Below are 20,910 nucleotides of genomic sequence, written 5' to 3'. Positions count from 1 at the left end.
CTGTAGTGACCTTGGGACAGTTTGCTGAGGGCAGAACATTAATTCCTGAAGGGACACATGGTCTGGAGTGACAAGGCCATCTGCTGGAGCCGCAGCAGGAGGAAGGTGGAGTGGGGTGGCTGGTCGAAGGGGGTGCTAAGAATTCCTTTTGCTGGGGTGTGGAGGGAGCAGATATTCTGGGAAACCTTTGCCAGCTCTCAGCAGGGATACTTGTATCGTTCATGTTTTTTCCAAGGGAATTCAAAAAGGAGAATTTTCTGCGCTCCTGAGGTGAAACAGGATCAGTTTTCCAGCTCTGAGCAGGGCATTTTTGTGATAATGTTCTTGGTGTGCCACCACTGTTCCTCACTGGATCCGGTTTCGTCTCCATCTCAGCTCGGCCGGAGCTGATAGAGCTGGATCTGGTACCGACCGTTCCGAGGGGATCATCTTCGAGGAGTCTTCTTTGGCGTTGTGCAGGAAGGATCTGCTTTCTTTCTGCCTTGCTGAAACTGCATGGCCTAAGCGAATGAATATTTTCACGTTGCGCATTGCACCAGAAATGGGCCAGGACCAAACCAAGCAGCAGATAGAGAAGGGCCTGAAGTTGTATCAGTCCAATCAGACGGATAAAGCCCTGCATGTCTGGACAAAAGTTCTGGAAAAGACTTCAGACCCTGGAGGGAAGTTTCGAGTTCTTGGGTGCCTGATCACAGCCCACTCAGAAATGGGAAAGTACAAAGATATGCTTAAGGTATGCAACCTGACACTTTGAATTCAACGTGTACAGATGAATATTCTTTAGTATTTCTTTAAAGGTAAACTAACAATAAAGTAATTTTAATTCATGCTTTTATTAAGGCATTTTTCTCTGAACAGCCAAATGAGTATTTGCATAAGTCCTGCTCTATTTGCACCGTGTAACTTAGTGGTTGTAAATCCGAAGAGTGAATGTTACAGAGTGTCCCATCACCTCATATGTCAACATGTCAGCTCACTTCTGCTGTTGTAGCATTTAAATATTTCCATTAAGGAGTTTGAAGGTAACCACCTGCCATTAACAGCCATCCTGAGAAACATGGATTCATTTGTGGGCTTCCCAGCGATGCAGAGTAAATAAGTGTCCTGCAACCTTAGAGTCAGTGTAGGGTGTCTTGTTGATATAATCATCTGCACTCAGAAAGAACCCAGTCTTAATAATACGGTTTTAATGAGGGCTTCAAAAAAGAAGAGGTCTAATGACCAAAACGATACAGTGCAGTGAAAATCTGCCATGTCACATGCTTTTTCAGCTGTGCTTTTCCTCAGTTTCTCAGATCCCCTGATTGTTATGAAATCAATTTTTCTAATTATTATTGAATCCATAAAAGTCATTAAAGTCAGACTGTGCAAAAAATGAATCACACTTCTTAAATACTCAAATAACTGTGATTGTTCATATTTTCTTAAAGTTGTTTTCAGTAACATGGCCACACTCAGGGTTAATCACTGTCAGATCTGGAGAATCAGAAAATCCTTTAAATAAAATCTGTCAGACAAGACAGAGTAGATAAATACAGATGAAAAGCAGAAATTCAAGGAATCATCTAAAGGACTTAAAGAGGAGATGAAAACAAGGTTGTGAAGATCTAAAAGTGCATAAAAAGTTACGGCATTTCTAAGTTTTCGGGACTCCAAAGTGTGAGACATTATCTGAAAAAGGGCAAATTGTGGAGCAGCGATAAACATGTTCAGAAGTATCTGGCCAGTCAAATTTATCCCAAAAATCCAGAATAACATCTACAGCACTGCGGTGATCAGGTGACTCACTAAGCATTCATGATTCAACAAGAAGAAAGAAACTCAGCATGTCTGGCATTCATGCAACAGTTTCAAGGCAAAAACTGCAGAGCCCTCCAGGAGACATGGGAAAAATGTTATTTTGCTTTCCCTCGCAATATGTTTAATACAATATTTGCCGGTATATTTTGTACACAGTCACAAATTTCAATTTAACATTTCAAATATATACATATTTAAAGAGGCTAAATGTGCTGCAAATGGTGGTAGAGGGCCACACTGGGTTAACTCAGGGAATCTCGTCTGTGCGACGCGTGTATCAATCAGCTCCAGGCCGTTTCTTTGTTTTGTCACAAATATCTATTTATGTCATTTTGATTATCATTCTTCAAACTTTACAAGGACTGCAACACAGACTGACCAGGCCAAACAATGCACAAGTGCCGCTTCCTCATACACACAAAGCCAGCACGGCAGCAACCTTCTCATTAATACCTGGTGACGTCGCGCCCACATCGACACGCCCACCACCCAAGTGTCAAAGCCGCGTGCTCCTGTCATATCAATAATTATTTATTTCACTCATATGGCTTTTACAGAGCCTCGGTGAAAACGGGTTCACTAATATTAACTCTTTGGTGCAAAAAATGATTGAAACTCGTTTTACTCACTACATGATTATGTCTGTGTAAGGCTGAGGTGCAACTGAAAACTTTAAACCGTTCAGTACAATAGAGACACAATCAAAGCTGTCTCATTACCCTGCTATCATGTCTCAGAAACAATAAACAGCTTGGATGTATTTTAATTTTTTTCCTACAGGTGTCTGTGGGGCATTTCCATACCAAAGAAAACGATATGCGTCAGATTGTGCACAACAAGATATTAACATTCATGGAAAAACTTTACATAACTTTGCATTAAAGCAAAAGGTATTTTGGGTTGCATTGCTGGTTAAAGACAATGGTGTTTGGTCAAAAATGCCAGTCATATTTTCTAGTCTTTACAAGGAATTCTTAAAGGAGAATTTCTGACTTCCAGGTTGTCACCTCAAACTCAGGTGTGCTTGTGTTACACACGTCTATCCCTAACACTTACCATAACCCTAACCCTTCCATATGATCTGAAGCACAACAGCAACTTATTCTCTCATTGATTTAAAAAATAATAAAAAATAAAACAATGACAAGAAGGTTTTGGAGTGGCCTACTAAATAGTTTGAACATAAATAGGAGTGAGATGTTGTGGCATATCCTTAAATTGGCTGTTTATACTCATAAATGCTTCAATGTGACTGAAATAATGGGGCAGCATTTTGATAAATCAACTTTTTTATAATGTTCATGTGGCATTACTATAATGTTATCCCCTCATCAGAAACATAACAGGGGTATTGCTTTGATTCTTTCATGCATGTTTTAGAAATCCTTTAATCTTCTGTGGCAACCGTTCAGCTGTGCAAGATACTTGGGGGTGACCAGGCGCCGCCTTCGAGGCGCAGCTCCTCCTCTGAGCTGCAGTTTCCCAGCTCCCGCATTATAGCACAGTTCTTAAAGCTCTGCATTTCAAATGAGATTTTTCCATATTATCTGTTTCTCTTTACCAACACGTTCCTCTGCAGTACGCCCTTGAACAGATTGACACAGCCCGGGAAATGGAGGATCCAGACTACCTAACTGAAGGCTACCTGAACTTGGCGCGTAGCAACGAGAAGCTGTGCGACTTCCAGAAGACGGTGTCTTACTGCCAGACCTGCTTAAACATGCAAGGCACCACTGTAAGCCTGCAGCTCAATGGCCAAGTGTGTCTGAGCATGGGCAACGCTTACCTGGGCCTCAGCGTCTTCCAGAAGGCCCTGGAGAGCTACGAGAAGGCCCTGCGTTATGCACACAACAACGATGACAAGATGCTGGAGTGCAGAGTCTGCTGCAGTCTGGGAAACATCTATGTGCAGCTAAAGGTGTTCTGAATACTGCTGTTTATGAAAATAATGTGCTGAAGCTCTGAAGAATGTTTCATTTCAACCTGGTTGTTGATCAGTTTTATTTATTCCAGATGTATTTTAAGAATGTAGTCCAAATATTCTGAGGACCAACAATTCAAAACAATTTTCATTATGATTTTCTTAGTTGTTTTGATGCCATTGAAAGTGCCAGAGTGCCCAGAGTCTTTTTTGCTTGCATAAAGTTAAAATAATACTATTCCACCTCTCCCCAACGGATTGTTGTGCACTGATCAACAGCTGACTGCAAGAAAAACCCAAAACTTTTCCATTGCTGTGGTTCCATTTAACACATAAGAGAAACCACAAAGTCCACATCCTAAATAATCCTTAGATGATTAGTTTGGTTTAGTTTAGTTGTTGGTGATATTGTGATAAAATAGATAAATATTAAATGCCTAACATGGTCTAGGCATGGGCTGGTGTGAGATTTTCTAACTATAATTGTTCCAGAAAAATGAATAATTGAACCTTTGTTAAGATTGCAGACACTTTTGGTCTGATGATGCTCCTATGTGTTGGAGGCTGTTTTTGTTATCAAGGTAAAGGAAATATAACGATTCGCAGTTAGTGGCGCTCTTGCTGTGACAAGAGAGGTGAGCCTGAACCTGTGAAGAAGAGTTGTTCCCTGCTCGTCAATAAATATTGCCATGTGCTTATTTCAGTTATCTGCTTGGACATTATTGTATTTGAACTAGTGTATCATGCACAACAATAACCTGGAATAAAAATGTGATGCCATGTACAAAAAGATTTAGATAAAAATAATAGATATTTTAAACAGAAAACCAACAGACGTTCCACCAATAACAGCTGAAATAACACAATTGATTATCAAAAGCAAATTAAATAAAAACTGTCTTTTTAAGGAGATTATTTATTTGTTAATTGACAGACTAACAGAGTCTTATAAGTTTATGCTAGGTGGATAATTACTAGCATTATCTACCATAGTAAAGTGATCATTAGGAAGATCAACAGACATGTTGCTCATAATATTTATTTACTAAAAGCTTTACTTTCCAGCTGAATTTGCTTGTTTTGTAAAAGAGGAACAGTTGCCTTCTTTTCGCAAGCTGACTGGCTGTGCACAGAAACAGGTTGGGGAGGGAGAGTGATAGTGCATTTGTTATTCTTTTGCTCAAATACATCTGGAAGAAGCTTGGGTCACTCTGGCATGAGTTGTGTTGTCAAAAGAAGGCAGACAAAGCCAAACAGGACTCTTAATACTAGTGCGTAAGTGGTGTACTACGCTATTTATTTGAAACTGAAGAACTGTAGTTCTGCATATCTGATGACAGGACTACGAGAAAGCCCTGTTCTTCCCCTGCAAGGCAGCTGAACTCGTCAACGACTACGGCAAAAGCTGGAGCCTCAAGTATCGCGCCATGAGCCAGTTCCACATGTCTGTGGCCTATAGGAAGCTGGAGCGTCTGCCCGACGCCATGGGGTGCTGCGAGGTATTGTTTCAAAGGAAACCACACCATATTAATCTCCTCACAGTCTTAAGAATCTCCCAATTTAGGTTTCCTCACCAGGATTCTGTTATATACGTTGTGCTTACTGCTGACAGGTGGGAGCTCCAGTTGCTCTGCCGTCCCCAGGCCTCAGACCACTACAGAAATATTCTCACAGAGGCGCTGGTTTAAAGAGTTAATAAAAAGGGCGGCTTGAGTCCCCGCCCTGTTCTAATTATGTACAGAGGGTGAAAAATAACTTGATGTCATTGCTTTGGAGTGTAGAAGTATAGCAACAAGAGACATTTCAGATTTATCACATTTGACCTAACAGATTACACAATTTGGGATACTTCAGATACCGGAGGATCCACATCCTAAACCTACGAACATTTACTGACATGAAAAACTGAAAATAGAAGAGGTGTATGTTGGTAACCTAAGATGGAGAGCCTTTCTAAGCATCATTTGTGTTGTGCTTTGACAGGAATCCATGAAGATTGCTCTGCAGCATGGCGACCGGCCCCTGCAGGCTCTGTGCTTACTGAACTTTGCAGACATCCACCGCTGCAGGCATGACGTTAATGTAAGACGACATTAATGCTTCTGTGTTCGTGTGAACCTATCTTACCAGTCTCGTTGATGTGGTTCACCTTTTTGTTTTGTCATGTTTTTATTCTTACTCTTATACTAGCACATTTACTTATTTGAGAAATGTGTATAAAATACGTGATGTTGTTCTTTTAAATCATTTAGAAAGCATTCCCTCGTTACGAGTCTGCACTGGGCATTATGACCGAGATTGGAAACCGTCTTGGACAAGCGCACGTCTATCTGGGTGTTGCAAAATGTTGGCTTCTGCAGAAAGAATATGACAAGGTTTGTGCAGTTAGATATATAAACACCTGTACCCTGTTTGTGAATCAGGTGAATTTGTTTAATTGGTTTCTGTAACAACTTTTGTGATAAATTTTCAGGCTCTTGAATCTTTGGAGCGAGCGCAGGAGCTTGCAGACGGAATGGGAAACAAGGTAACTGAAGCCTATTAAAAAATAAAAAATAAAAAATCAGCAAAATTTACATATAAGCTACAAAGCCTTTATCAGTGTACATGTTGATGTTTGTCTTGTACCAAAGCTGTGCAGCCTGAAGGTTCACTCCCTACGTGAGGGCATCTACCGCAACAACAAGCAGCAGGAGGAGCTGCGAGAGCAGGTGGTGAAGTTCCTGCAGTGTGTGGAGGAGCTGGAGCTCTACTGTGGCATGTGTGGGGAGTCCATCGGGGACAGGGACCAAAAGCTGCAGGCGTTACCCTGTTCCCACATTTTCCATCTCAAGTAGGTGTTTACTCTCTCCCAATTAATTCCTACAAAGGTGATGAGCATCACAAAAAAAATCAAGGAGGTGGATGCGTGTTTTAATGTGCTTACACCCCTCAAACTTTGTTGTTTTTGTTTTACAAATAAAAATCTGAGAAGTGTGCTGTAAAATATCCTTCGTGGTATGTTTCTTTGCACTTCTAGAGAGCTCAGCCAACGCTGATAAACATTCTCGGTTCTCAAATCTTTTACAACCTCAAAACTCCTCTAAGAATTGCCTACATTAATCTCTATCTGTTCTGACCAGCGTTGTGATCACTGCTATGGAAAGCATAATACCACCACCTCCTTGTTTCCCTGTGATGTTGGCCACACACAGCATTTTGTATGTAGGCCAAAGTGGTGGATTTTTGGTCTCATTTGATTCGATCACCTGCTTCCACGTGTTTGCCCTGTGCATAATTTGTGTGAAAATACAAAGGTGATTTCTTTGAAGCCATCTTAATTAAGTGCCAGATTTGTGGAGTGTATAAAGGTGAGTCATCAGTCAGAGGAATTGGTTGTCCTGCACTTTTTTTCTTTATTGCTATTAAAGTAACGGAGAATGAGAACAAATCCGAGCCTTACTTATAAGCTTTCATGTGTTAAACATTTTTAAAACTATGTATGATTATCCTTATGATTGAAAATGTTGTGCAGATTTGTATTGGTCTAGCAGTGACATAAAAATAAAGTGTCTATATTTTATGTCCCATCTCCAGGTGTCTGCAAACAAACGGGACAAAGGGCTGCCCAAAGTGTTTCAAATCCTCCATCAAGCCTGGATTTGTGTGACTGCCACCGTCAGTTTGCATGTTGGTATTGCAGACACGGCATGACGCCTTCAAGGCTCTGGACTGATGTGAAGGCAGCAGGGAGCCTTAGAATGTGCTGAATTTCAAAAAGGCACAAACGTTTGGTCCTCTGCACACGGGACGGCTACTCTAACGCAAGAGCGTCCCCGAGTCTGTGGCTCACAAACCCAGATTAGGGCCTCAGTCTCACTGAGACTTCAGTCTCAGTCCATCAGAGGAGATAGTGTATAACTAACTGTGTTAAGTTGTGAGATAAGCTGAAAAATCAGATGAACTTTACATCTGTTGCAACAGGATAAGGTTCGTCAATGTCAGAGGCTGTTGTATGTGTAAGAACCATTTGAAAACAATGAGATGAGTCTTTGATATCTAAAATCAATGCATATGTCAAAATTCACCACTGTCTTTCTATAGAAATTGTTTTCCTCACAACAGCACAGTCAATCTTGAATAATATTGTTGTTTTTTTTTCATGTACATAATGTTCTCATGTCATTTTCTGGTAAACATTTGGTTGATTTAATGTACTTTTTGTAAAACTAACTAAAATCTCTTAACCTTTGAAAAACTAGTATGTCTTTACAAACAGGTTCATGCAGCTGTATTAATATGTTGTAACATTTATTTATAGAGATTTAAAAAAAAATCAGACCTTTGATCAGTCATGTAGGCACTCAGTTTCTTGGGGAAGATGTATGGTTTCAGTTTGATACATTGTTATTATTTTTATATCACTGGTTGTATTTTACTTATAGAGACATTGAGGAGATTGGCCTTTTTTGATGGATAAAGGAAAAACGATAAACAAATCTGGTCTTTTTACATGAGCTAAATGAATAACTAAGCAACAATGAACCCATTTATTTATTTTACTTTACTGTTTATTAGAGTATTTCTTAACAGTCTTTCAGATTTAATATCAATATTCCATGTAAATGATTTACTTTTAGCTTTATTATTTTGACCTAGGAGGTAAAATATCTTTAGCTAAATAATGTGCTTTGTTTGCAGCCAGGCTACAGATATTTTAGGGACTGAAGGTAATTTGCCAGTGCAGCTATTTACACTGAGAACTTTAGCTTTAGAATATAGGGTTCCTAAGGAATCTAAAAAAAGAATCAAATTTGAATTCAGTATTTTCACTACCTGGACAAACAGGAGAAAATAACATGGAAAAATAGAAAAGTGATGCATATTTAAGTTGACTTTATTCCTGCTCCATTACTTAAATCATCCTTTGTTTCTGGGAAATTACATCTGGAATTTGTAGGAACCCTGTAATCAACTGCTGTCTTTGTTTTACAAACTGCAGCTTGACAAAGAAGAGATCACTGGATTTTTTTTTCTTTCTCACCAACGACATTACAATTATTGCACAACAAAAACGTATGTCAGAATTTCAGGAAGTTGACTTCACCTTTGAAAGCCAGCCAGTTAAACGTTTGCTTACTGGAAAAAAAAAAGATGATTCATTGTGAGTGTACCTGCTGAGGCAGTTTATTCAAGGTGATCACTTGGATCCATAAATAAAGATCACCCTGTCAGTTTCTTTAACAATATGAACTACCTCTTTTTTTGCCACCAGTCTTGGAAACAAGAGTAGCCACAACTTCTGTTTCTGTTCGGGTTTTCTAGTCATAATGAGGTACAGATTCAAAGGCATAGTTGGAATACTGATCAAACTATGTTACTGTGTCTCATATGGAAGTGTTTTATTTTTGAAAATAAAGGGCAGTTACAGTGAATGTGTGTGTGTGTGTTTTTTTGTTTAAACTCTTCGCGCACCACACAGACACCTTTACGGTGAAGCCCTAAATATGTAATTGCATGGAACCTGGAACATGCTGGGATCTTTAACTTGCTTGACTAGCTTGGCCGCATTTGCTGGAATCAGTCAGTGTAGAAACAACAACGATGTTTTCTTATCTAGTCACTCTGTAGGCGGACACCATCATGATATCAACGAGGAAATCTGTCTCTGAGGAAGAGATATCCTGTCCTCAGTGCTCCAACATTTATACTTACCCTGTTCTTTTACCATGTGGACACAACGTTTGCAAACTTTGCCTGCACAACTTCTGGGAGTGGAAAAAGTGTCAAGAATGTCCCGTGTGCGGCATTAAGTCTTCCTCTGGGATCCCTCCTGTCAACCAGGACCTGAAGTTAGTCGTGGATCAGTTTCAAAACAAAAAGGCTATGGCTCAGGAGATTTGTGCGCTTCATAAGGAGAAGCTGAAGGTTTTTTGCGACAATGATGAGGTTCCCATCTGTCTCGTCTGCCAAATATCAAGGGACCATAAAATGCACAAGTGCTGCCCAGTGGATGAAGCAGCTCAACAGAAAAAGGTATAGTATGAATAAAAACAAGTAAGAATCAAACATGGTGAGATAACAATATGATAAGAAAGACAAGTAGAGCTACTTTCTGGTTGAGGATAGAGAGATTTTTTTCTTTGTGTGTAAAGAATCAGAACGTAATGACCAGAATTGTACCAACATTGTATCTTACTTTGCTATGAAAATGAAATTTAGCAATTCAGTCAAGCATTTTGAAAGTGTTATTCATGCTCTCATTTTAGACAGAAATTTCTAACATCCTTGGTTCCTTAAGAAAGAAAGTAAGAACAATGAGTAAAACAAAACACCAATGGGAGGAGATCAAGACTTATATAAAGGTAAAAGCTTTTGAGATTTTTTTTTCTTGGATGATTTCACCATTTCCGCTGTTTTAATCCTAATGTTGAACTCTTAAGTTATCTTTTTCCTGTAGGGATGGAAAAGTCCCTCCTTAGCAAACACTAACCAGAATAACCAGCCTGCTCCAATGTTACAGACTCAAAGTAATGAAATCGAGATGGCGATAAAGGGGGAATTTCTGCAGCTTCACCAGTTCCTCAAAGATGAAGAAGACATGAGACTGAGAATGCTCAAACAGGAAGAGCAAATAAAAATACAGGTCATGTGTAACAAGATTGAAGACATACAAAAGGAGATCCAGGCTCTCAACTCCACCATCAGCAAAGTGGATATTGTCCTCAGAGCAAAGGATTTACCATTCCTACAGGTACATTCTATTGATTATGGACTTATTTCTTTGATAAAGATTAATTTCAAAACTGTAAAATTCTAAGTCAACAGTTGCATGTTCTCTTTTCAGAAAATTTGCAATTTAGACATTTAAAATAAAATTAGGTGAATTAGTGGATACAGACTCACAGGAAATGACACCGACTTCTAAAATATACACAAAAACCAACAAGGGGATAAATCAAATTGATGGTAGAATTGAACCATCTTTTAATCGAGTAAAGTCTTTTCCAGCTATGTCTCTCTGTGATCTTCACACTGCAGTTTGGTGCGAAAGAGAATATTGTAAACATTCCAAATGGAAAATACTGATCACTCAAGGAGAACAAATAAAATCTAAAACTTTCAAAGGGTCGTGATTCCCATAAATGGTTAAACGTTACCAGAACCTTCTTAGTTTTATATACCGGCTGCACCCAAATGCATAACTTACATTGGCTTGTAAAGGTATTTCTGCCCATCCAGGTTTTTCCACATTTTGCCACATTAAACTACATGTTTCGGTGGGTTTTTTTTTATTTTTTTTTAAGATTTTGAGGCATGAATGGGCTTTATTACCAGTAATTGGGGCAAGAGAAAGGAACAAAACAAGTACAAAATGTTTCGGAACAGCTCTGAAAACTGCAGAAATTTGGATGATCAACACTGGAACTTGGTGCAGATGTGAACTTGTAAAAATTGCTTAAGAGTGATATTTTCAGAAACAGCTTAAAATATTCTTACCGTGACAATTGTTGGGTTCAACACAAAGTATTTTTCTTTCAATAGCCACAGTTTTTGGGTTCTTTTTAAATCCGGTCATTAATGGGATCAGCGCTGTTTACTTCAAAGCAAAAAGAATGCAAGCATTCATTACACTTAGCTTGTTCCAGGCGTTGTTGCAGAAACTGTAACCCACATCCTGTTTTTGTTGCTGATAACAAAATTAAATTCTAGACCAAGAAAACAGAAAATCGACAATTCACAATAATTTGTTTTCAGATGGAATTTGAATTTTATGACTTTCTACTTGTATCAGCCCATGTGGAAATATTTGAAAATCTGATTTAAAAGGGGCACGATTCAGTTTTCATATTTTCTTTTTGCAAAACAAATAATACTTTCCTTACTAAAACTAACCCTACACATCCAAATATGTGTTGTACAAAATACAGCGACATCATGATGCTGACAGGAGGAAGTCAGAAATGCTGCTTGGGTAAACAAAAACTTTAAGCTCATGGCCCAGGCCAGTAAAAAAAGATGAATTTAGTTCATGGAGATTATAAAATGGTTAAAGAGTAAAGTCATATTCAGACTGAACACTTAACTAAGGACCTGTTTTACCTGTGCATTTGATCATGGTTGCCTTGTGCAGCATACCTATCAGCAGAGATCTAATTAGTGTTTGCATGATTCCTCTGGATGTTTTGGATGTTTTTCCAATGACTTCATACGGAATGCATCTTCCGTATGCAATCTTTTTACTAATAAAAATGTTTCTTAAACATGTTTTTTGTTTTTTACTTCATGTTTAGGAATACAAGCGAACAAAGCAAAGGTATGTGTAAGCTCTCATCTGCAAAAATCAGTAATAAACGTTTCTATAAACCAATATTGGTATGATTTTCACTTTTCAGCGTTAAACGCAACATCCAGGAACCTGAGACCATGAGAGAAATTTTGATTTCTTCTGCCAAGCATCTGGGAATACTCAAGTTTACAGTTTGCCAGAAGATGTTGAAAAATGTCAAATATGGTAAGTACATTTGCTATTAGGTTTATAAAACTACCGATTAACCTTTTAAAAAATGTTTTTTATATATTCATTAAACAGTCATTATGTTGTGACAATTTAACATGAGCAATGTAACATGAGAAGAGATCACATCCTCCCAGTGCTGCTATTGCATCTGAGGAAAAGCACCACTCCGATCAAAATCAGCCAATCAGAGCCAGGAGGAGGGTCTTCGCTAAATGTGCTAACGGTGGAGAAACAACAAACCATTGCAGGCCACTGTCATCGGTGGCCATGCTAACTAGCCTTAGCATTCAGATCGAGCTCTGCAGACAGTGAGAAGCTGTGTGGTAGCAGAGAGCAAAGGAAGAGCTGATTGACAGCACCAAGACCCTCCTCTTGGCTCTGATTGGCTGTTTCTAGTTAGCGCTGGCAAAAGGGAGAGGAGCTCGATTTTTTTCAGATTATCCATTTCATACTATTATCGCGTCATAACTGGTCCAACAAATATGTGAATTATTTATTTTTAATAAAAGCTACATACGGCAGCTTCAACTGAACTTCCTGCTTTGCAGCTTCAGTCGTTCTGGACCCGAACACGGCCCATTCCAATCTGAAGTTGTCCCAGGAGCTGACCAGCGTGCAGTACAGCAACAAGCTGCTTCTACCCAACAACCCCGAGCGCTGCACCAGCCGCATGTGTGTGCTGGGCGCCACTGGCTTTACGTCCGGGAAGCACAGCTGGACCGTGGAGGTGGGCCACGGCAAAGACTGGTTCGTAGGGGTAGCGCGTGAGAGCATCAAAAGGAAAAGCACCACCTTCCTGAGCCCCGAAGAAGGTTACTGGGTGATCGGCCAGTGCAGCAAAGATTCCCTCTGGGCTCAGACCTCGCCTCGCACCAGGGTGTCGGTGAAGCAGATGCCGGAGAGGCTTACCGTGCAGCTGGACTGCGACAAAGGAAGGGTGGTTTTCACCAATGCTGCCGACTCAGCCGTGATATACACATTCAAAGACAAATTCACAGAGAAAATCTTCCCATACTTCTCTGTTGGATTGTGTGAGGACTGGAGAAACTCGAGCCCACTCACAGTCTGCGCTCAGACAATGAAAGTGGTTCTAGAGAAGGCCTAGGAAGTGCCTCTAAGTGAAGTGGGATTGCATGGCGTTGGGTCTTTAAGTGACAGAAGTAAGCTAAATGTAATTCTTTTGACAGAAAATTAAAACTAAGCAACATTCTGCATCAAATGAGGGACATTGGAGTATTTTAGTTGAATATTTTAGCTGTTTTATTTAGTCAGAACAAAGTCTTCACATTCAATAAACTAAAAAAAGGACATTTTACGACATTAAGTATCTTTCTCCTTGTTTTTTGGTTTCCTTTGCGATGCCATGTCTTTCAGCTTAGAGTCCAGTTTTCTTTGTAGGTACACTTTCTTATTAGGGTCCAACGATTTGTCTTTCTTTCCACTCCAGGCATAAAGAACCCCTTCTTTGCTTATTCTCATCCGAGCGTGAGACTTTGCCTTATCTCCACAGCCATGAACCTAAAACAACAAAACAAAACAGCACTTAGAAAACAGCAATACATCAGAATATTGCAGAAAAGTTGATTATTTCAAGAATTTAACTAAAATGTGGAACTTTGGTGATTTTGATTCATAACATTCAATGATCTGTTGCCAATTTTGATAATTATGGCCTTACAACTAAAGAAAACTCAAAATCCAGTGTCTATTAGAATATTACAGTAGTATTTTCAATGCCAAAATGTTTGCCAACTTGAAATTATGTTGATGGGGTAGAGGAGGTTGTACAAGTCAAGTAAGAGGCTTATAATGTTCTCTTTAGTTCAGGAGTTTAGCAATAAAAATAAATGATTGAAGTAAATAATTTTTTTTACAATATTTTATTGTGCAGAGCTGTAGTACAAGTTTTGAGCCGTAGAGTAGTCAGAAAGCACACACAGCGCTTCTCACCTCTGGTATGTGATGACTGAGACAGAACTGCCGATTGCAGAAGATGCAAAGCTGGCCGAGTGTTAACACAGATGCTTTGCATTTCACAAAACTGCAAACACTGTCAGCTTTCACGACAGCGCTGATGAGAGCATCAAAGTCATCATCTGGAACAGCGGCGGCAGCGATGTCACAGGCCCCTGCCTTCGTTTTGTTCTTTCCTGAGGGGAAATAATCCAGAGTTATCCTGTGAGCAGATGAGTTGTAACACTTCCAGATGGTTTGAGACAAACCTTTAGACTTCTTTGTTCCCTGAGCTGCAGAGTTGCAGTTCTGCTTTTTTTGCTGGACATTTTCCTCCCTCTTCCGCTGCTCCCTTTGCATTCTCTCCAGATGTAACGTCTTCAGATCAACTAAAGGTTGGGATGGTGGCGGCTCACTCTGCAGAGCAGGAGCTGGTTCTTCCTCTTGGGATTCCTCCTGCGTCGGCTCCTCGACAGGTTCCAATGCCACGGGCCGGGAGACAGTGATGCACCTGCCGCCGCCCTCTCCTCTGCTCTCATGAATGAGGCCCAGCTCCTCAGCGATCTGGTGGACTAGCAGGCGATCGTGCGAGTTGAAGGTTGATGGGAACTGTAAATTTTTCATATTTACATCCTTCATAAAATTCTCCACTTGCAGTCTGATCTCAGCGTATCTGCTCTTGTCTTTTTGGTCTTTCTGGACTGGTGTGTGGGACTTTGTGTGATTCTGTGAACCAGAAGTGTTGTTCTTACAGCTGCTGGTCATTTTCTGGCCTTCCTTTGCTTTACCTGGAGCCTGATCTCTACTCTTCTGCTTGCTAGACGTGGAGGAAGTGTTGGTCTTTGTGTCTTTATGATCCCGGGTGTAGTTCTGCGGCACAATATCTTGCAGGTACTCGAATGCAGTTCTGACCTCACCGACCTCGGTCATGTGATCCACCAGAGATTTAAGGAAAGCGTGATTCCTAACTGTCTGCGTGTCGCACACTACCGCGATGTGACGTCTTGCGCGTGTGACGGCGACATTTATCCGTCTGTCCTCTGCAAGAAAACCCACCTCACCTAAAGAGGAAAAAAATATATATTCAAAACAACTCATGGTTATGATTTAGCAAAAATCATAAAAAATTTATATTAGGAAACAACCTTTTCTGTTGGAGCGAACTAACGACAACACAACAGCTTCTTTTTCTCTGCCCTGAAATCCGTCCACAGACTTTATTTCCATTTCTGGGTGACGTGCAGAAAGCTTCTGACGCAGAAGATCAACCTTTAGAAAAATAATTATTTGAAAACATTTAATCCCTTAATAAAAGGTTTGATCCAGGAATTAAATAAAATATTGTTAATAGTATACATTATGATACATCATATATTCATCATATTGCAAATCAAGTAATATAAAAAAGCACAACTGTTTCTAGAAAAATACAAAGATTTAACTTAGTTAATTCATACAAGGAGTTTAATGTTAATTGCCCACATTCTTATTTGTTATTAATGTAAACATACTATAGACTAAAATGTTTTAAAACCCAGATTCAGAGGAAAACTCCCAAAGGCCACCCTGTGCAGATTTATGAACAGGAACAAATTTGGTCACTCAGCCATTAACCTAGGGTCTGAATTTGATTTTCTGTTTCAGTGGCAGGATAGTCTAAATATGAGTGATCTAGAATTAACAAAACAACAAAATTAATACGTTTTTTACATGGTAATAATATTTAGTTTCTAAATATTCCTCTTATATCCATGTACGGACCTCATATCCATCCAATCCAACCATTTTAAACATGTAGATAAAATTATTGGTACCCCGCGGTGTTAATGACCAAAAATAACAAAATAATAAATTAAAACTTACTGAAAATTAACAAATAAAAATCAGACATTGTTTTTGAAATGTGGTTCACCAGAATAATTTTTAAAAAGAAACTAATGAAAGAGGTCTGGAAAAAAATAATGGTATATCATGTGCTAGAAATATATGACTTTCTTTGCTTTAATTCATTTTAGTGAAGTTTTATTTATCATTTACAAATTATTAATTTTCTCAGTTCCATCCTGTTTCAGTGACCATTTTCATCATGGTTTTTTAGTCATTAACAGAAAGGTACCAACTCTTTTGTCCTCCCATGTATTTACTTTTATCTTAAATTAGTTGGTTCTGTGCTGATCAATTAATTTTAAATGACAAATAATGTCCCTTATTTGAGTTATCAATAAATAAAAGGAAATTTGTTTCAGGTTACTTTTCCACGATATTTTCTTTGTTGTGCTCTAGTTTGTGAAGTGTATTGATGACTTATAATGTTTCCGCACAGTAAAAAAATGTTGCGTTGTTTGCCGGGTTCAGTTTCATTTTGTGAAACTAAAGATCACTGGTACCTGCAGCTCTTCTCAAACCAGAGACTTACTTGTAGATTATATGGAGCAATAACTGCAATGTCTTTGGCCTTTACTCCAGCTTCCGTCAAGGTCTTTATATGTAGTGAAACAATGTCGACCTCACCTAAAGACACAGTCAGTAAAAGTTAGACTTTACACTATAAAAATTTATTTATAAACCCATTGAGATTTTCTACAGACTTCCAGGAAAGACATTTACCTTGGTTGCCTTTGGACTGCTCGTCTGCAATCTCCATTTCGCTCAGTCCACATCCTGCGGTATCAATCAGAAGAAGTGGTGTGCTGGTCTCTTCGACGCAGGCAACACCTGGCAGATCTCTGTTGGAGAAAATATTGTATGATTAGTTTCAGAAGTCAGCCTTCGTTGCCTTGGGAATATGAGATATTTTCCAGGAGAGTGTGGAAACTTACTTTAATACATGTTTCTCCACGGAGCTGTGAGCGGTTAATCGTCCATTGTACATCTCTTTGGAGGCCCATTCCATGATAGCACTGTTCATGCGGTACTGAACTGTTAACATACGGACCACTGAGTCCCCATACATCTGAATAAGTCTCTCCATGAGACTCAGGGACAGGCCTTTAGCTGCAGCTCTGTACAGAAAAGACACAAAGACAACAGGATGGTTTGATGAGCTTGATAAATGCTTTACGTTTATTTTCACAACACATACATCTAAGTGCAATTTAACCCTGATTCATGTTTGCTATGACCCAAATAAAATCTGTACTTATTTTATTACATACCCCTTAATAGTACTTAATTACTTAAGACAGAGTCAACAAATCAATGATTTTGGTCCATTTTAACATGATACCTTCATGCAGATGCTGCAGATTTCTCTGTGAATTCAATCCCACACTAAAGTAGGTTTAGCGTGGGACTTGCTTTGTGAGAGCCAGCATTTAGGTACCCCGCAAATGTGCATTAAAATATGCATTAAAAATGTAAGCAAGACTCCAGATAGGTTTTTGATGAGGTACTAACATTATGTGATGTAAAAGTGAAATTTCCATCATAAACCCTCCTTTTACATTGATTGTGTTGAAAATGTGTACATATAAAAGTGAAGAGTGAGTGTATTTTAAAGAGAACAGATCAACTTTGCGCATCTAAAAGTCATATATAAATTCTTGACAGTTAATGAAAACAAAACACAACTTGTTTTGTTACGTTTGTGATTTGATGGTTGGTGGTAACTGCTTGTAGTCTCCAGCCAGGATGCATTTGCGCGCCCTGAGTAAAGCGATCCAGCAGCTGCTCTCCAGGGCCTGTGCACACTCATCAATCACCACCCAATCAAAATGCTCTGCCGGCAGGAACTTCAGAGGACCGTCGTCACATGCACCTGTGAACACAAGCCTCCATTATTTTCATTGCTACAGCTGAAGGACGATGACCGCTTCACTCCACTGACCGGTGTTTGTGGACAACACGACATCAGCACTCTTCAGGATCTCAGCAATGGCTGTTGTCTCCCTGCTTTTTAGCTCTTTTCTCAGCTCTCCTATTTCACGTTTAAAGTTTCCTCGCTCTCCTTTTTCACTTTTCTTTTTCATCCCCACCTGAAAAGTAAAGAAAAAAAAAAAACGGGTTTTTTAGCCTTTACAGGATTAACAAATCTCCATCCGAGCAAGAATACAACCTCCAGTGCTGACCAATGCTTTGTCGATATCTTTCCGGATGTCGGCGATGATGTTTGCGTTGTCGCTCTGAGCGAGGATGGCATCCAGTGAGTGTTTCTGGATGGATTCCAGTAGTCTGGCGGGGTGGCCCAATCTCAGGACTTTGGCTTTACAGCGAGCAAGCCTCTCCACTAAATTATCAACAGCAACATTTGAGGCAGCACAACACAGGACCTGGACATGAACAGGACCATACTTATACCAGGGATCCAGCATCTGATTACTTAAGAAGCACATTTCCTTTTTTTAAATTCTGCTAAATTATTGAAACTCTTTGCACCTTCTGGCCTTGTTTCACAGCTTGCAGGATGATTTCTACCACTGTGGTGGTTTTTCCTGTGCCTGGAGGTCCATGAACCACAGCCAGCTCTCTCTGTGAAAGAGCGAAGGCTACAGCTTCTCTCTGGGAATCGTCCAATTCGGAATTAAAGAACTCAAACTCATCTGATAAAACAAAAGAGCAAAATACACAGATTTAATCTGAATACTGTGATCTTTAAACTTGTTTGATGACCAGCTTCACTCACTTGACTGTGAGTAAGAAGAAGGTTGCGCATCTCCAAAGAGAACATGTATCAGGCAGGAAGCTGGTCCGGTTCTGTAGCCATTTAATGCATTTAAGGCCCTGCAGAAATAAACTCATTATAGACATAAGATGGACTGAAGCTGAGTTTAAACTGTATTTCAACCCCTGGATTTACTCACCGTTTCATCCGTTTGTAAGTAACATCATTGGCCAGCTTCAAGAGATTATAAAGACCATCTGAATCAAAACTGACTCCATCCTTCAGGTCATCAAAGGCCACACTGATAGAAGCTTGGCTGATCCTCGTTACTATCCCTGTGCAAATCTGTGAGGCTGCACTGCATCCAGAAGGATCATATATGCCAACAATATCGCCTAAAAAACAAAACAAAAAAAATGATGTGAACCCTAGTCTTAGGAAATATTAAAATCAAAGCAACAGTAATACTTTTAGGCTCCTTTATCACCTGGCCCAAAGCTGTTGCTCGGAAGTGAGGAGAAGCCAAGATGCTTCCTGGGCTCTAAAATGATGACGGTGCGACCGTATAGGCCGGTGGACTGACTCCCTATCTGAAGCTTCAGCAGGCAAACTCCTTTATTCTGAAGATCCTTCAAGGAAATATTCTCCTGCCATATCCTGAGGATTGAATAAGTTTTTTTACAAACACAACTATGATATGACAAAAATGTTTATTTTTTTAATCATATTTTGAACACAGAAAGTTAGGCCAAACTGAAGCTCATCAAAAACAAGATAAATGTATCAGTTTTCATCACAGGGTTACATTGATTAAAAGGTGTTTTTAATCTATGAGAGTATGCAACCTACGGCTTCACAAGCACAATTAGTACTTTGGAAAATATGGACTAAAACATAAAAAAAAAAGTAGTAACAGAAAAAAATAAGAAACTCCACTTTATAGGAGATAGTCAAAATTATCATGTAGAGTTTATTATATTGTAATCCTATGTGTAATCATGATAATTATTTAACTAGTTAAATTAAAAAAATGAGACAGAATTCTACACCCAAAATGGTTTAGCAATTTCAGTCATGTTTTATTTAAATCAAGTCTGTTTAAAAAAGCCTTAAGTAGGAATGTCATGTCTTCATCATAGAAATAAACTTAAATATTCACTTCTCCCGATCCCTCAATGAGAGTCTGAATCTATAATCAGCATCTTCATCAAAGTTCTCAAATTATGAAAGACTTTATAGTATACACAACTAAAACGTTCACTTTTACATGTAAAATGATCACCTTTTCAATCACTCAGCACATTCTCTCTAAAAAAAAAACAACAACAAAATAAACAGCAGATTCTGTAAAATCTCTGGTTGTCTTTACTTCTGACCTTTGGGAAGAAACATCTCAAAAGTTTCAGTATTTGAAAGTTCGCATTTTAGAAGGTTAATGTGTTCTTCAGCAGTATTATTATTATTTTACATTTCCAAGTCTGCTGTAAATAAACGCGTGCAGCCTACAAGCCAAATGCTGAAGGAAATTGATGTATTTTGTTTATTTCACACTTGTGTCACGGAGAAACATGAATTCATGTAATGCTTATATTGTTAACTTCCTCCTCAAAAGATTGCATGTGGCTCTTTTTGTTAATGACAAATAAAAACGTGTAAACATTTCATACTTGGTCTCCTCTATTTCAGCCTCCCGCTCCTCCTGAAGAAGCTCCAGAGTCTTGCACACAAATTTCTCCACTGCCATCGCTCAGTGCACCTATAATACATCAAAACACGACGGCACAATTTATACTGCTTTAGTCAATCTATCAACCATTATTTTAGAGAGTCGAAATGCTGGAACTCATATTTTTAGACTCTGACTTGTCATTGACGTGAACAGAAATAAATATGTTGACACGGCAACATTTGGGAAGAAGTTTTAAGAAATAACTCACAGTTCAGTTTGGAGTCTAAGATGGTTAAAACGTACTGTAGTTGTTCAAATACCCGTCAAAAGTCTTCTCTTACATTGCACAGTAAATACCCCTGCGTCCGTTTACAGCAGCTTGCTTTGACTCCTGTCATCCGGTTTTTAAGTCTACCACACTGCCACCTACCGACTGGGATGATATCTTTCTGCGATTGGTCAGAACC

The 20,910-nt window shown here is 39.2% G+C and overlaps 3 protein-coding genes across 5 annotated transcripts; 2 read left to right on the top strand and 1 right to left on the bottom strand.

The window, feature by feature from the left end:
* The first annotated feature begins 166 nt into the window (after positions 1-166).
* rapsn (receptor-associated protein of the synapse, 43kD) lies at positions 167-9,135 on the top strand. Its single transcript, XM_055039142.1, has 8 exons — positions 167-733; positions 3,380-3,718; positions 5,062-5,220; positions 5,705-5,803; positions 5,974-6,096; positions 6,195-6,248; positions 6,355-6,554; positions 7,298-9,135. The coding sequence occupies exons 1-8, from the start codon at positions 509-511 to the stop codon at positions 7,368-7,370; spliced, it is 1,272 nt and encodes a 423-aa protein (XP_054895117.1). The 5' UTR covers positions 167-508; the 3' UTR covers positions 7,371-9,135.
* A 208-nt stretch (positions 9,136-9,343) lies between these two features.
* LOC129365719 (E3 ubiquitin-protein ligase TRIM39-like) lies at positions 9,344-13,536 on the top strand. The gene is made up of 6 exons (XM_055039128.1): positions 9,344-9,736; positions 9,970-10,065; positions 10,224-10,454; positions 11,995-12,017; positions 12,097-12,215; positions 12,770-13,536. Exons 1-6 carry the CDS (start codon positions 9,344-9,346, stop codon positions 13,324-13,326), a joined length of 1,419 nt encoding a protein of 472 aa, XP_054895103.1. The 3' UTR covers positions 13,327-13,536.
* On the bottom strand, positions 13,494-20,847 carry ighmbp2 (immunoglobulin mu DNA binding protein 2). 3 transcript variants are annotated; one of them, XM_055039053.1, is made up of 16 exons: positions 20,712-20,847; positions 20,442-20,530; positions 19,262-19,431; positions 18,974-19,169; positions 18,796-18,893; positions 18,549-18,712; positions 18,242-18,442; positions 18,001-18,148; positions 17,757-17,931; positions 16,994-17,176; positions 16,782-16,900; positions 16,591-16,685; positions 15,320-15,443; positions 14,444-15,235; positions 14,172-14,371; positions 13,494-13,739 (listed from the first exon to the last, which is right to left on the bottom strand). In XM_055039053.1, exons 2-16 carry the CDS (start codon positions 20,516-20,518, stop codon positions 13,542-13,544), a joined length of 2,940 nt encoding a protein of 979 aa, XP_054895028.1. In that variant the 5' UTR covers positions 20,519-20,530; positions 20,712-20,847; the 3' UTR covers positions 13,494-13,541. The 3 variants fall into 3 exon arrangements, with proteins under 3 accessions (XP_054895028.1, XP_054895009.1, XP_054895017.1); XM_055039034.1 differs by having other exon boundaries at positions 14,172-15,235; XM_055039042.1 differs by having other exon boundaries at positions 14,172-15,235; positions 20,785-20,821.
* Positions 20,848-20,910: the final 63 nt, after the last annotated feature.

This window comes from Poeciliopsis prolifica, unplaced genomic scaffold, assembly GCF_027474105.1.
Source record: "Poeciliopsis prolifica strain line A6 unplaced genomic scaffold, Auburn_PproV2 SCAFFOLD001, whole genome shotgun sequence".
Taxonomy (NCBI): Eukaryota; Metazoa; Chordata; class Actinopteri; order Cyprinodontiformes; family Poeciliidae; genus Poeciliopsis; species Poeciliopsis prolifica.
The sequence above is the reverse complement of the archived record's forward strand: the minus strand, read 5'-3'. Positions and strand labels throughout refer to the sequence as shown.